Consider the following 15,097-nt stretch of genomic DNA (forward strand, 5'->3'; position numbering starts at 1 on the left):
TCTCGTCCTCTTCCTACGCTTTGCGGCCCAAATGTCCCGAATTCGTCTGCAGCAACTGAGGGAACACCATTTGACATTGCCCCTCTCGTTTCCGTAGGGCGTTCCGGAGAGTAGAAGTAGTGCTCTAAGATCCAAATGAGTAGGTTGGCTGGGATAGTTGTGTCAGGCGGGTGGGGATGTCGGCGAAGCTGGAGTACTTCTGCGCTGAAGGACTGCGAAAACTGACTATGATATACCTTAAACAGCCACCAACTGATCAGTGCCACAACCCCAGCACAGCGCGCCTTCTTAAACGTCGCTGCGCGAACCTGACAAGGTTAGTGCGCGCCTTCTTAAATATTTTGTGAATTGTATTTTTGGGTAGTTGAATCCAAGATCCGGACGTCAATGTAAGCTTTAAATGCGCACATTTACGTCCGGATTTTGGATTCAACTACTACCCATAGAAAAGTAGTGGAACATTTAACATTTCTACTAGGCAGATGCGGGACGGCCAATTTCTTTTGTCATCCGCAGTGCAAGCAATAAGTGGTGATCAAGGATGTTTTGAGCAGTCCAAAAGTAATATTTCACTACAGAAAAGAAGTTGAAAAGGTTTTTACAGGTTTCAAGTCAAAAAAGCTCTGCTCGAACAACCATGGGGTTTTCAGAAACCAATCCCCCTCGCGTTCAAGAGGGCTCGCGGGCTGTGTTTTGCAAGAAGCAATGCCGGAAATGTTTCCACACTCCGAGCTCTACCTCGAGCGAAGCGCTTAGCAGGAAGCGCCGTCGGGGATACCCGAGCACTCGGTCGAGGCCTCGCCACCGGTGATGTCGGCGGACCAGGACCAGTCGCTGCAAGCACCGTCGGCGCAGAGGATGTAGATGGGGGTGGCGTCGTCCTCAACGGAGCCGGTGACGCCGTCGATGGTGAGGCCGGTGATCGGGACGCCGTCGGTGGGCTCGCCGGTGGGGGAGCCGTTCTCGTAGTCCTGCTCGATGACGATACCGTACTTGGTGATGCCGGAGAGGGTGATGTCCGAGTAAGTGATGTCCGAGACGGAACCCGTGGCGTCGTAGACGGTCTTGATGCGGACACCGTTCTGCGAGTTCTTGACGGTCATGCCGGAGACGGTGACGTTCTTGACGTCGTTGTCGGAGCGGCCGCCGACGGAGCCGATGGAGAGACCGTGACCGCCGGAGCAGGTGCCGTCCATCATGGAGATGTTCTCGCTGTAGAGCAGTCAGTATCTTTCAGTGGTGGAGGAGGTTCAATATTCAAACTCACCCAGAGTTGATGGCCATGCAGTCATCCTGGTTCTGGACGTTGGCTCCAGAGATGTACACGCCAGTGCTGCTGCCGATGTCGAAAGCATCAGTGTTGTGGCCAAGAGCGTCGCCATCGTCGTTGGTGGCGTCACCATCGGTGTTGTCAATGGTAATGTCCTGGACGTAGAGCTCCTCAGCGCCGTTGATGGACATGCACTGGACGGGAGTGTTCTTGATGTTCAGGCCCTTGATGGTGGACGACTTGAGCGAGTGGGCGTAGAAGAACTTGGGCTTGGTGACACCACCGTTGGAGCCCTCGCCATCCCACCACTTGGCACCGTTGCCGTCGAGGACGTGGCCCGAGGCACCGGTGATGGTGATGCCAGTGCCCGAGAAGGAGACGAGCGGGCCCTCCCACTCGTCGTACTCGAAGGTGGTGGTGCCCTGGAACTCGACGTAGGTGTTGTCCTCGAGGTCGGTCATGTCGAGCGTCTCACCGGCAGGGACGGTGATGTCGCTGAGGATGATGGTGGAGCAGGAGGCCTTGGACGCGCTGGCGGCCGAGGCGTCGGTGAAGGTGCAGGCATCGGCACGCTTGCCAATCTGAGCGTCCTTGAGGTTGGGAGCAGCAGTGGGAGCGGGGGCGGGAGCCGCAGCAACAAGGGCGCCAGCGCCGACAATCATGCCCGCGAGGGCGTTGTTGATTTGAACCATTTTGGCGGAAAAGAGGGAGTTGGTAGTTTGAAGTTTGTTGTTTCGAGGGCGAGCAAAGAACGAAGGACTCGGCAGTCAATGCCTGAAGAGAGCGGTAGTGAAGAATGAGAGGAGCTGATGGTTGCTGGCTAAGAAAACCAAGCTTTGTTGGCGTCTTGGGACTTATATACGTCTTGGGCATGCCTGCGTCGTCATGGCTGGGCGGACAAGCAGCTGGATGTTTCCGACCATCGGGCAGGGTGAAACGAGCAGCGGAAGAACGGGCGGTGGTGCGGCGGCATTGCTCGCCGGTCGAAGCCTGAGTCGCAGCGATGCAACAGCGGAGGAGGGGCGACTATACTGGGGGACGCGGCTGGTGATTGGTGCTTGGGGACGCACTGGCCGGAGCTTGTCTGTCTTGGCCAGGTGCCGAGATGAGAGGGCGTTTCGAATACAGCAGGCGAGCCCCCGCCGCCTATACGCACCGACTTTGCCGCGTATGTAAAATGGCCGCTGCTCCCATGCGGTAGCTGACGCGTCTATCATCCTCCACCAACCTCGACCCCATGTAAGACACACCATGCGCCCATCCTTGCCGCCTGCATGGCGCGCCTGAACGGGACAAGACGTGCCCAGAAGTCTTGTGTCGGCCTCAGGCTGCTTCATTCGCGCAGCCATGGCTGTGACAGCTTGGCTGCGGCAAGAACGGCACCGGGATGCTTGCGTCAATCGAGGCCTCTCTGGAAAAAACGGCAACAGACAGTCTGCTCCTCGAGAACCGCAGCACGACGCGGCCGACCACACCGCTCCACGCCCGCCGCCCGCCGCCCCCTTTGATCCGTCTCGAGGCACCATCCATGCTTGACACCGCAATCAATACTCAACCCATGCCGGCGTCGGAGAGCGGCTGTTCAACGGGAGGATCTATTTCCGTCCAATCGGCGCGGTGCGTTTCCCAGATGGAGCGGGAGAGAGCGGGGCCGGTTTCTGGAACATGTTTCTCTTGCGCCATCCCTGGTCCAATATCCAGGCAGGGGAAGCACCACTGACCAGCTGGGAATGCAAGACGTACAGTTTCTCCCCACCACCGGCGGCCCCTTTGCCTATTTTCCTCGCAAGTGTTGGCATCAAGGGAAAAGGCCGGCCTCTCCTGAGCTGTTGTCGCCGAGCTTGTGTCCGATCGTCGGAGAAGCCGCGGCCTTTGTCTGACGGCTGCAACGATAAGAACCGCACCTCCCTCTCTGGGACCATTCCAACCGCATCCGCTCCTTTTCTTTTCCTGCCGTCAACCATTTTTGTGCGGCCCGGGGGCCCTCTTGATAACGCCGGAACACGTTCGGAACGGCCATTGGCGGAATTACTCCGTCTTCTCTTTTTCCCACGCAAAGGCGCCAATCAACACACTGTAGAGGTGAGGTGACGGTATAAAGTTAGCTTCTGGCAATACGAACCCCGGACGCCACAGCCTCGTGTCGCCAAGACCATGCAACACCACTGATCGTCGCACCGCAAAGCTTGGGGCTCTCTGCAGAAAGCTTGGTGTCAATGCGCCAATTCGTATCACCTTCCCCAACTAGACCACATGGCGAGCGCTTCCTGATGTACGATCGAACCATTGTACAACCCCCAAAAGTAGCCCTTTGGTATTCACCTGGCCTTTGCTTTTACTTGAATGAGTTTGGACATGTTTCGCACGTGCTCACCGATTGGCCCCCACGTAAACGTTACACCAATCGTGGCTTGCGTCGTGTCGCGTCAGCGCTTACCAGCCTGCCACGACTGCCTTGACATGTAACTGTTCTTTCTGCTTTGCCTCGTCGTCTGCACACCAACTCGATGGAAAATCCACTCACACTTGTCGAGTATCCAAAAGAGGATCTATGCCCGGCATGCAGAGACCTACCGCCCGTCAATCATCTCCAATCCTACGAACACGTGCTTCATGACAACTTCGAGTCGTTTCTCTCATGCCCTTGCCCTTTCTGCGTCTGGCTCCACGACGCCCAAAAGGCCGATCTGACCCCTAGCGACCGCGACCTTCTGATCAAGAACAATGAGGCTGTGGGCTTGCTCGGAAACCTCCGCACCACTCCGCAGACGATCAACTTGGGCGATCAGATGTCTCACCTGTCCAGCGTATACTTTCGCCTCTTTGCCGATCCGCGTAGGTTATCCGGGGAAGACGAGCGCCATTGGTCCACCATGTACAAGTCCAGCTGACAAACGGCCCAGGCGATCCATGCGCAAAGTCCATCCAAGGCAGGGATCCTTTCCCCAATCCCCGCTCGGATCAAGCATTCGAGAAAATCAACAGCTGGCTCCAAGACTGTGTCTGTAAGCATGAATCGTGCAAAACACCCGATGATGCATTTCTGCCCTCGTACATCGTTGATGTCGGTGTGTCTGGACAAGGCTGCCGCCTCCTTCTGACAGACGGCCAACAGAGAGGACGGTATGCAGCTCTGAGCTACGTCTGGGGCGTGTCGCTCCAGGAGCAGCCTGTCCACCTGAGTAAAGAGAGCCAGGAAAGGCTCACGCACGGAATCCCTGAGGACAAGTTGCCGCCGACCATCAAGGACGCCGTTTTCGTCACGCGGAAGCTCGAGATCCGATATCTCTGGGTAGATGCGCTTTGCATTGTCCAGGACGACGACGCTGTCAAGACGGCCGAGATCGCCAAGATGCATCATATCTTTGGCGATGCCTTTGTGACCATACAAGCGGCTCGTGCCAAATCCATCAAGGAAGGCTTCTTGCACGAAAGACCACCGTCAGGCCTCGCTCACCAAAAACTTCGCTACAACGATGTCGATGACCAGGATCCAGGGTTTGTGTACATGAGAGCAGAGCCGGTTTCAACCCAGGAGGGACCAGTCGGGACGCGAGCCTGGTGCTTCGAAGAAGGCGTGCTGTCGAGACGCGTCTTACAGTACGCTAAAGGAAGGATCACCTACGAATGCCTCGCGGGGAGAAGGTCGGATGATGGCAGTTGGAACCAGAAAGGGACCTACAACACTTCTGGCCCTGGCTTCTTCAACCCGGCATCTTGGCATCGTGGATCTCCCATTTCCAACGACAAAAAGATCAAAGACCCTAGATTGGATGTTCTCAGGACGTGGTACATGTCGCTAGACAACTGGTACACGCCCAGGTTTCTCACCAAGAAACGTGACCGTCTGCTTGCCATCGCTGGCGTCGCTCGCCGTATCCAAGACCGCGTCGGTGGTGAGTTCCTTGCGGGATTGTGGAAATCGGACATGATCTGGGGTCTCCTGTGGTCTTCGCGCCGCCTGATCGGGGTGAAGTTCCTGAACAAGGATATCGAGAAGGAGTGGAAGGAGAAATGGGGCCCTCAAACTCTCATGGTGCGGCCGGAAGGCGATGCTCGCGCACCGTCGTGGTCGTGGGCTTCTTTGGACGGGCCAACGTTCCATCCGACCCCTAGACGATGGACTGGGAAGCACTGGCCTGTTGCAGAGATATTGCAGTATCCAATCGCAACGGTTGGAAACACCCTCGGCAAATTGCAGGACGACAGGCTTCTACTATCTGCACCTGTCCGCCAGGGACGTCTTGTGTTGGATGAACAGCGGAACAGAGAGCTGTACCTTCAAGTCAAGTCATCTCTGGAGCATGGAAACAGGGCGGTGCTGGATGAAAAGGGGGAATCAACCATCGCTCTTGGGAAATTCGACATTGAAAAGAGTTTGCCGAAGACCGTCTGGTGCATCCTCATCCTCAACTCCATGGGTCTCCTCCTCGTGCCAAATGAGGGCGATGAAGAAGAATTTCGGCGGGTTGGCACTTTCTATCCGATAACCTCTTGGGAATCGGAAGACAAGATTAAAATATGCGTTCGATGAGCATACTCGCTAGGTTCGTCTAGCCCCTTAAGTCGTCTCTTCCATCTGCGGCAAGTTCACAAAGTAAAGTTGACAAACACCAAAGATATATTTTGTCAAACTTGAGAGTCGAGTACTCATATTGTTCGTCCGGTTCATGTCTTGCCTTCAGCTGGAAGACTGCTGAAATTCAGGATGGTCGATTGCACTCTACCGGGGGCGGCTGTCTGGGGATACGCACTCTTATTCTTTTTGTTGTGCCCTTCCTCTTACGATGGAGTCGAATAGACCTCGTTGTCGCCACTGAAGTCTAATTGAGCAGAGCCGACGGACTTCTTGCCATCGCCTTCGTAGCTGTCCTTCTCATTGTCCACGTCACATCCTCTGGTGGATTCTTCAAGCGTCCGTGCAGAGAGTGTAGTGTCTTCTGCGGGACATGATGGGACAGCAAAATCCTGACACTATAGCCCACTGTGCACGCGGCACCGATCTGTCACCAAAAGAGCGGGTCTGCAACCAGGAAAGGAGACAGCCTGGGTATGCGTTGAATGCTTTGTTGGGAAAGCAAAAGGTCCGGGAGAAGTTCTTTGAGGAAGATATGCCTGCCGGTTAGCCACATATACCACTTTGTCTCTGTCGTGCACCTGTCAACAGCCTTGGAGAACGAAATAAAGTTCGGGCGTGCTCAGGGTCGGCTCTCGCGTCGTCCAAATCGCGCAGAGGCATGTGTCCGGGCGCTCGGCCGCCCGCCGGGAGAGATCCGGGCGGCTCGACCACGCTCTTTGCGGCCGGTGAATCGACGGAAGCATCAGGTGATCGCCATCCGTGCGTCGCGAGCCTTGTTCGCTGCCCGGCCACGGCACTCGGGGCGTGAGTTGTGCGATGGTCGGTGGCCAGCAGTGCTCGGCCGATCGGACCCTGGGCGTGAGCGAATTAACATGGTGGATTCACGCTATGCACGCTCGGTCCGTACATTGAGCTGCAGGGTAATAAGCGCTTGAGGTAGCACCTGACCAGGCCAGTCGTGGGCAGCTGTAGATTATCGTGAAGAGCTACTAGGCAATAACCACTAACCGTATCCGGTATGTGCAACTAGTCATTCGCAACAACAACTCTCTTCAAATACGTAAAAGACCGTTGCCGTGATATGAAGACGTGCTGCATCTTATGAACACGGACAAATCATCCCCAACACGGTCAGATCGCCGTCCAGGCTGAACAATGGCAAGGTATTTGCCTCTACCTTAGCAAGGACGTGATCTCTGCAATGTCGCCTACCTCGTGCAGCTTCCACAAGGCCTGCGAAGCTTCTTTGGCCTTTGTATCCCCCAGGACCGGGGTACATTGGTCCAGAAACTTGTCTTCGAGCTGGGCGTCTGTCATTTTCACCTCGACACTTCCGACAGCATGCTCAACATGCTTCTCCTGCACAGAGCCGTCCTTAAACTCAACCCTCACGTGAGCCTCGTCGGGACGGAGGCCCTCATCGATTGTTGCGTTTACCTTGTCCCGCAGCTCTACCACAATCGGATCCTGCACGACAGCATCTTCGTACTGAGCTGGAGTCGCTTTCCCATAGAGCAGTCCCACAGAAGCGCCATGGAAGACGCTGAACTTGCCTTCGAGACCAGTCCTTGGCGATTTCTTTCCAGTAAGCTCCAACACGAGGGGATGGACTGAAACGTCGACGCTAACAATGTCGGAGGCATCCTTTGCAGCGGTGGAAAATGCCTGCTTCACTTGAATGCAGCCATCAATGATGGGATGGATAACAATGCCTGATCAGCAGTCAGTGGCTGCAACCGGCAAGGCTTGGCGCACCATCATCATGCAAATAGATGAAGTAAAACGAGGACTCACCACAGGGAAAGGGCTTGAACGAGTTCTTCTCGATCTCCCACGTCTTGCCCAAGCCCTGCATCAGTGCGCCAACATCGTTGGAGGCGCTCACTACATTGGCCCAGCCGCGCTTGGCCTCCAGGGACTGCAGCGAGCTGTCGTATCCATTAGACGCAAGAACAGCGGCGAGGAGGCCGTTCTGAGCAGCGCGTCCGGGATGGAAGGATTTGGTCATGCTGCCAAACTGCTCCCGCAGGCCAGTGACCTGGGTGGCAGCAATGCCTATCGCCCACTGCATCTGCTCGATGCTGAGGTCCAGCAGCTTCCCGACGGCCACGGCGGCGCCAATCGAACCCGCCGTGCTCGTGATGTGCCAGCCGATGTTGTAGTGGTCCGGCCACACGGCGAGCCCGGCTTTGCATTCAGCCTCGATGCCGGCCACCAGGGCCAGGATGAAGTCGCTGCCCGCCACGGGCCTCCTCCACTCGGCGGCAGCTAGCAGAGCGGACGCCACGGGCCCGGACGGATGTATGATGGTGTCGAGGTGGGTGTCATCGTAGTCATGCACGTGGCTGCTGACGCCGTTGAAGAGGGCGGCTGACTGGGCATCGGCACGCTCTTGGCAGCCAAGGACCGACGATGTAGGCGCGCCGGCGAAAGGCGCGAGCGAGCGACGGGCGATGGCTGCGGCTGGGTGGTGGGCGCCGCCAATGGCGCACCCGGCCCAGTTGTGAAAGCTTCGCACCGCAGCGTCGACGACGTGCGGCGGCAGCTGGTCGTACCGCAAGGCCTGGGCCCAGGCAGCCAGCTGGTTGGTGGCCATGTTGGCTAATGAACTCGGAAACGAGATTGATTGTTCGAGAGCAGGGCCGGGCTGGGCGGCTCCCGGTGACGCCAGGCGCTCCCGGCTGGCCAAGACCAGGCCGGTTGCGACCACTGCGCGCGTGGTGATGATGTCGGCGGGCTGCTGGCCGCGGAGCCGCGAGCAATAACAACGTGTAATGACGCAGTGGCAACGAGGCCGTGGTGGCAGCGTGGCACCTGGCAGGCTGGTGTCGAGGTCGCCGTGCCCCTGACCGCAGCCCGACCGGCGACGGCACATCGCGCATGCCGGCTGCTGCAATTTGCCCGCCGCCGCCGCTCTTTTTCTACCCAAGCAACCACCACGAGAGCCCCGACAAGCAGCTTCAGTCCGGCTGTCCGCACCCCCCGCCCGCATCCAATTGACGCCGGAGCGGTTGCGCAGCCAGCGCCAGCGCCAGCCCAGCAGCGCCCCCGCCCAGCAAGCAGCAAGCAGCACGCAGCAAGCAGCCTCCCGCGGAACAGGGCTGTCGAGCGTTGCGCAGACGCCCACCCAAGCCCTCGGCCGCACCTCTCCCGCGCTTCCGCAGCCCTCCTGCACGGTTGCTGCACCAGCACTGCGAAGGTGAGTCGACGTGCCTTCCCTGTGCTACCCGCTTGTTCTCCGGCGCATCCGGCCGAAGCGCGTTTTGTGCCGCCCGCCCCTTCGCCGCAGCCGTCCCGCATTCCCTCGCGCCGAAGCCCTGCTGACCGTACCCTCTCCTCCCCCAGACTCTCCGCCGCAACCCTCTCTCGCACCGCTCTGTCCGACTGCCTGCGCGACACGACCACGGCCACCGGCGCAGAGCTCCAACGACCCCTCCCATCACCTACTGGTCGCCGATAGATTGGAATCATTTGCAATGCCTGCTCGATCGATAAACCCTTTCGCCAACAACTCCTCCATCTCCACCTCGCTTGACGAGAAGGCCTCGCGCCGCTCCTCCTTCTCCAAGGCAAACAGCAAGTTCTCCTCGCTCTTCTCCACCTCGCCCAAGCCGTCCGCTCCCGACGCCGTCGCCGCTCTCCGCAAGGCCGTCGTTGCCCAGCAGCAGGCTCTTCTGGACAACCCTTCACCGCCCCCCGGCCAGCCGGTCAATTCGCCCTCGCTGTCGCTGCCGACCATCTCGCTGTCGACCGCGACCGGCGAGAAGTACAGCAAGATGGAGGACTCGTCCACCACAACCACGACGCTCTTCCAGCCGCCCTCTCAAGACGAGAAGCGCCGCCTCGCTAAGCAGCACGCCGAGTTCGGTCCTCTGGGCTCCAAGGCGCATCTGTACTCCAGCAAATTCCTGGACGACAAGTTCCCCGACCCCATCGAGGACGAGCCGCCGTACTACTTCCTCCTCACCACCTACATCAGCTACCTCGTCCTTATCATATTCGGCCATGTGCGAGACTTCTTCGGCAAGAGGTTCAAGCAAAACAACTACAAGCATCTGAGAGCGCAGGACGGCTACGCGCCTCTGAACAGCGATTTTGACAATTTCTACGTGAGGCGGCTGAAGATGCGTATCAACGACTGCTTTGCTAGGCCTACCACTGGCGTCCCCGGCCGCTACATCACCCTTCTGGACCGCAAGTCCGACGACTACAACCTGTCCTTCAAGATGACTGGCACGACCTCGGAGACTTTGAACATGAGCTCCTACAACTACCTCGGGTTCGCCCAGTCGGAAGGTCCGTGTGCCGACGCGGTGGAGGAGGGCATCAAGAAGCACGGTATCAGCGTTTGCAGCACCCGCGCCGACGTTGGAACCACCACCTTGCACAACGAAGTGGAGGATCTGGTCGCAAAGTTTGTTGGCAAGCCTGCCTCGATGGTTTTCTCCATGGGTTTCGTTACGAACGCCACCACCTTCCCTGCGCTGGTCGGCAAGGGCTGCTTGCTCATTTCCGACGAACTCAACCACTCCTCGATCCGTTTCGGCGCTCGTCTGTCTGGTGCCATGATTGAAATGTTCAAGCACAACGACATGCGTGATCTGGAACGCGTGCTTCGCGAGGTTATCGCGAACGGCCAGCCTCGAACCCACCGCCCGTGGAAGAAGATCCTCATCGCTGTTGAGGGTCTCTACTCGATGGAGGGCACTATTTGCAACCTGCCGGCTCTTCTTGCGCTCAAGAGAAAGTACAAGTTCCATCTGTTTATTGACGAAGCGCACTCGGTTGGCGCGCTGGGTCCCAATGGTCGTGGCGTTTGCGATTACTTCGGTGTCGACCCTGCTGAGGTCGATATCCTCATGGGCACTCTCACTAAGTCTTTTGGGGCCAATGGTGGCTACGTTGCGGCCGACAAGGCAATTATTGATAAGTTGCGCGTTACCAACGCTTGCAACATTTTCGGCGAGGCACCCGCTCCCCCGGTCCTGATTCAGATTCAGAGCTCTCTCAAGTTGATTATCGGAGAGCTTTCGCCGGGTCAAGGTGAAGAGCGTCTCCAGCGTCTTGCGTTCAACTCCCGGTATCTCCGTCTCGGTCTTAAGCGCCTGGGATTCATTGTCTACGGTCACGACGATTCGCCCATCATCCCGGTCCTGCTCTACAACCCTGCCAAGATGCCTGCCTTTTCCCACGAGATGCTGAAGCGCAAGATTTCCGTCGTCGTCGTCGGGTACCCCGCGACGCCGCTCGTCTCGTCCCGCGCTCGTTTCTGTGTCTCAGCTGCTCACACCAAGGACGATCTTGACCGTTTGCTTGCTGCCTGCGACGAGATTGGCGAGATTCTGCAGCTTAAGTTCTCGAGCGGCATCGCGGGCGGTGCCGAGCCCCTGCCGGAGGGCCTCACCAATCACATGGAGCAGGAGTACAGGAAAGAAATGGAGACCACCGGAAAGATGCCCCAGGTCACTCCGCCCAGGTGGAAGCTTGCGGACGTCCTTAAGTGCGGCGCGCAAGACGTCAAGGCGCCTCTGAGATAAGGCATGGACGCCCGGCTTCGCTGGGTTACGCCAGCCTCGTCAGCCCGCCATCGGCGCCATCCACTCGTGGCCTCCTTCATGATTAGATCACGCAGCGGTTCGCATCCCTCCGCCCCGCTTCGAGACCATGAACCTGGGACACACCAAACACAGCATCGCGCGCGTTTTCGCACTCAATGTAACGATATCATCACCTCGAATGAAGCCTAGCGGGTCGATCAGCACTTTCGGCCATCGATTCCCTGCTTCACATTTCGCTGTTCCTTTCATGATGGTGCAGCCTAGTCGCATGGACTGCGCTATGATAATTACTAATATTTTAATGAACCTTGGGTGGATTCCAATGTACATTGAGACGGAGGTTGGAGAGACTATTATTTAAGCCGCCCCACATTGGGCGGCGGTGAATGAAGACAACCATTACATAGCTCGATGAGAATGTGGAGCAATGAATCAATCGAGAAAACCATTTGTTATCAGTTAGAACCAAGATCTTTTCCATGATTCTCCTTGCTTCAATTCCTCGTATACCCCCCTACTTGGCCCCTATCCCTGCACGACATTTTGGAGTTGTCTGAGACATGCGGTACGGCAATGCAGATCCTTTATCTCACGTGGGATCTTCCACGTACTACGGGATACGCATTTGCGTGCTTATTTTGAAACATCACCACCAAAGCAACCCTAGCCTCAGTATTTTCGGGATCAGAGCCATCCATGCAACACATGGTCTGTTTTCCTTTCCTCTCCTCTCCACCAAACTGTTCGGATCTTTTTCTCGCTATCGACGATGAAGGTCAGCAGTGCATGCGCATATCTGCAGACAGCCTCACCGGTGAAGCAAAGCCACAACAGCCCCCATGGCCTCCTTTCCTTTTTCAGCCGACTATCGCAACTCCCATACGCTGGGTCGTGATCCTTTAGCCTTGCCCGGCATCCCCCTGTCGACGCACACCAGGCAACCGTGCCAGCGCATACCTCCCTTACTGCATCTCGCCCGCATCTGGAAGACCAGATCGGCAAGGTGGCATGCTGGCTTACGCCGGGGTTTTGCTCTTCTCTTGCAGCGGAGAAGGATCGGACTACTCCCCTCGGCCGCCTCGCTCGCAATCGCGCGTTTCGCTTAGCGTGCCGGCGCGAGGGAGTATGTACTTTTCTCGGTCCGGCGCCGAGCGGCAGGTACGTACTTAGTACTTGCATAGCGAACGCGTGGAGCTTTGAGGCTCTGCTGCGGGGCTTGCACCGTCTCCATCCGTGCTTGGTCTCTTTGACATACATATGCGTACTTCTCGACCGGTGAGAGATGATGTGGGCAACAGGGGTGTTATCAAGGAAATAGGTCGGTCTTATGGCGTAGAGGACAAGGCTGAGGCTGAAGAAGAGGGGTCGAGGACGAAGGAGAAGGAAGATCGGTTGCCGAGTGAGCATCACCACGCTCGCTCTGTTCCCGCACCTCGTCAGGCGACATCCATCTCGACTGCGGCTCCAGTACAGTCTACTGATTTGTCCCAACGTTGTTTTTCTTTTTTTTCTCTTTTGTTCTGCATCGAGCCCATCCATGCCCACGACCACCGGCCGACGGCTGTGAAGTTCCCCAGCCAGTCAGCAGAAGGCCGGCTCCAACTGCATCATCTTCCTTCCCCAGCCTTTCCGCCACACTCCACTTTTTAGCCGTTACCCACACGTGCCGTGCCGCTGCCGATTTGTCTGCATACATATCAGCGGGGGGCCTTGGAATGTCTCAGCTCGCTCGGCAAACGGCACGCCGCGGATGAGGAAGGATGTGCGAACGGGGTGGTCGTCGTGGTCATGTCAATCCCGTCCCATTTTCACCTCCTCCCATTCCGATAGGCTGCTGGTAGTGAAAGAAGGCAAATGGCGCTAAGTTGGGGCCACTGCCTCTTTTCCCCCGTTGATCCAACGGGCTGAGACAAAGACTCACGCGTCGGTGGCGCTTCGTGTATTTCCTTTTCTTTCTCCGTTGTACACGTTCAGAGTACAAAACTTAGTTTGTAGGCGAATAGGACAGTCCGTGCAACAGCATATACAGCAGGTAGTACACAGGCAGAAGCGTTATTTATACGTCCCTCGAGGCGCAGTCATGGTCGAAAATCTGCCTTTCCATTGCACGAAAGCTTACATCCCCCGTTATTTCGCTCATGTCTCGCAGCTGTTTGCAATAAAAGCGCTATACGAGGCGAGAAGGGCGACTTTGCAGAAAAGACGCCGTCTGGGAACAGGGCGGCAGAAGCAGGAGTAGAGAGGGTGGGCCAAGCAACTGCTGCCTAAATCCTCACCACTTGTTCCTTCTCTGCCTCACCGAGCTACCCTGGTCCCTGCCGAGGTCGATTCGCCAGCGCGTTGATTTTGCCGCCCCTCTACGCGCGATCGCGAGCATGCGCGCGGCGTTCGGTAGCGCGCAATCGCGATATTGCGTTGGCAGCCTGCTCCTTCGCCCCGTTTACCTTGCTTCCTACCCTGTCCATCCCTCCATACCTGCTATTGGGAGAAAGGGGCGCAATGTCTTGCCGCGTGGCTGTCTCGTGCTCAAATGCGTGCGTCTGTGTCGGATGCTCGGAGGCGATTCTTGCTGCGCCTACGCCCTTTGTTATCGTCATCCTTCTCGCCTAGGGAGAGCAGTGGGGAAATCCCGCGCGGCTGGGGGCGTTCCCAGGCAGAATTGGCATGGCCTCAGCTTGCAGCAAGGCTGAGTCCTCACAGTTGGACCTGTGACCACGCAGACTCCTGCTTTCCCCCCAGTTGCTTTGAAATCCCCGGTTCGCTGGCCTGTAGTATCGCCGCCCTGGTTACTATATCTGGGCCTTGCATTTTGTCAGTAGCAGTGGCGATAATCCCAGCCGCCAGCCGAAGCGGAGGGCCACCGGTCAGTATTTGCGGCTCTTGACCGGCTTGGTTACAGGCCGGTCTGTCTGGGACAAGGAGAGATTCGCCACCGTTCTATGCTGGACAAAGCCGAGACCTCATTCGTCGTGGGAACCGCTTCCCGAACGGTCAGGCAACCGTTTTGTGCTCACCGGTGCCAGCCCCATTCCGCCCCAGTATCACGGCAGATTAACGCGCCGAAGCGTACGTTTCCTAGATCGAGGTTGTGGTGGACGCCGAGTGGTTGGCTGTTCGGCTGGTTGGCAATTGATTGGCCAGAAGGAGCTGGGCCGGCCGCGCGCAGATGCGGAGAGCATTTTGGTTCCGGAAGGCGAAGAGAGTGTTGCAGTGTGCGACTGGAGACGGCAATGGGGGAGTGAGCCGCGGAAGGAACGACTATTTAGCTCGATTGTTGCCTACCTCTGGAACCAGCCCCCCCAATCTTCGGTGTGAGGCGAAGCACACATCATCCTTGACTTCCCGCTTCTTATCACACTCGCCCTTCACCTCTCCATCCTCATACGCCGCCTCCCCCTGGGACCGACCCTCGAAATCCGCCTTGCAATCCACCTGACATTCCACTTCCAGTTTTCTGGTTATCTTTTTTGCCTCCATCTTCTCACCGGTGTGCCTCCTCTTCCGCCCCGTTTCATCTTCGCCCAACTGTGCCGCCTCATCTGTCTCGTTTGCCCCGGCCAGGCACCACGGCGTGAAGCACATCCATTGGTTGAGTCTACAGCATCACATCCTTCGTCATGGCAGCCGTCTTTGACATGCCACCGCCGCCGCCGCCTCCACCCCCCGTTCCTGGCGCAGGTGGACCCGTGC

The 15,097-nt window shown here is 57.5% G+C and overlaps 4 protein-coding genes across 4 annotated transcripts; 2 read left to right on the plus strand and 2 right to left on the minus strand.

Moving 5' to 3' along the window:
* Positions 1-752: 752 nt before the first annotated feature.
* On the minus strand, positions 753-1,962 carry SLS55_001852 (uncharacterized protein; the record flags this gene model as incomplete). The annotated part of the gene is made up of 2 exons (XM_066773340.1): positions 753-1,212; positions 1,268-1,962. The coding sequence occupies 2 exons, from the start codon at positions 1,960-1,962 to the stop codon at positions 753-755; spliced, it is 1,155 nt and encodes a 384-aa protein (XP_066635907.1).
* Positions 1,963-3,777: 1,815 nt separating this feature from the next.
* On the plus strand, positions 3,778-5,804 carry SLS55_001853 (uncharacterized protein; the record flags this gene model as incomplete). The annotated part of the gene is made up of 3 exons (XM_066773341.1): positions 3,778-4,105; positions 4,174-4,271; positions 4,386-5,804. The coding sequence occupies 3 exons, from the start codon at positions 3,778-3,780 to the stop codon at positions 5,802-5,804; spliced, it is 1,845 nt and encodes a 614-aa protein (XP_066635908.1).
* Positions 5,805-6,052: 248 nt separating this feature from the next.
* On the minus strand, positions 6,053-8,445 carry SLS55_001854 (uncharacterized protein; the record flags this gene model as incomplete). The annotated part of the gene is made up of 4 exons (XM_066773342.1): positions 6,053-6,137; positions 7,027-7,561; positions 7,644-8,223; positions 8,368-8,445. 4 exons carry the CDS (start codon positions 8,443-8,445, stop codon positions 6,053-6,055), a joined length of 1,278 nt encoding a protein of 425 aa, XP_066635909.1.
* An 880-nt stretch (positions 8,446-9,325) lies between these two features.
* Positions 9,326-11,386, plus strand: LCB2 (serine palmitoyltransferase component; the record flags this gene model as incomplete). Its single annotated transcript, XM_066773343.1, has 1 exon — positions 9,326-11,386. One exon carries the CDS (start codon positions 9,326-9,328, stop codon positions 11,384-11,386), a length of 2,061 nt encoding a protein of 686 aa, XP_066635910.1.
* Between the last annotated feature and the right edge of the window lie 3,711 nt (positions 11,387-15,097).

Source organism: Diplodia seriata (assembly GCF_021436955.1).
Source record: "Diplodia seriata strain FDS-637 chromosome Unknown scaffold_2, whole genome shotgun sequence".
Taxonomy (NCBI): Eukaryota; Fungi; Ascomycota; class Dothideomycetes; order Botryosphaeriales; family Botryosphaeriaceae; genus Diplodia; species Diplodia seriata.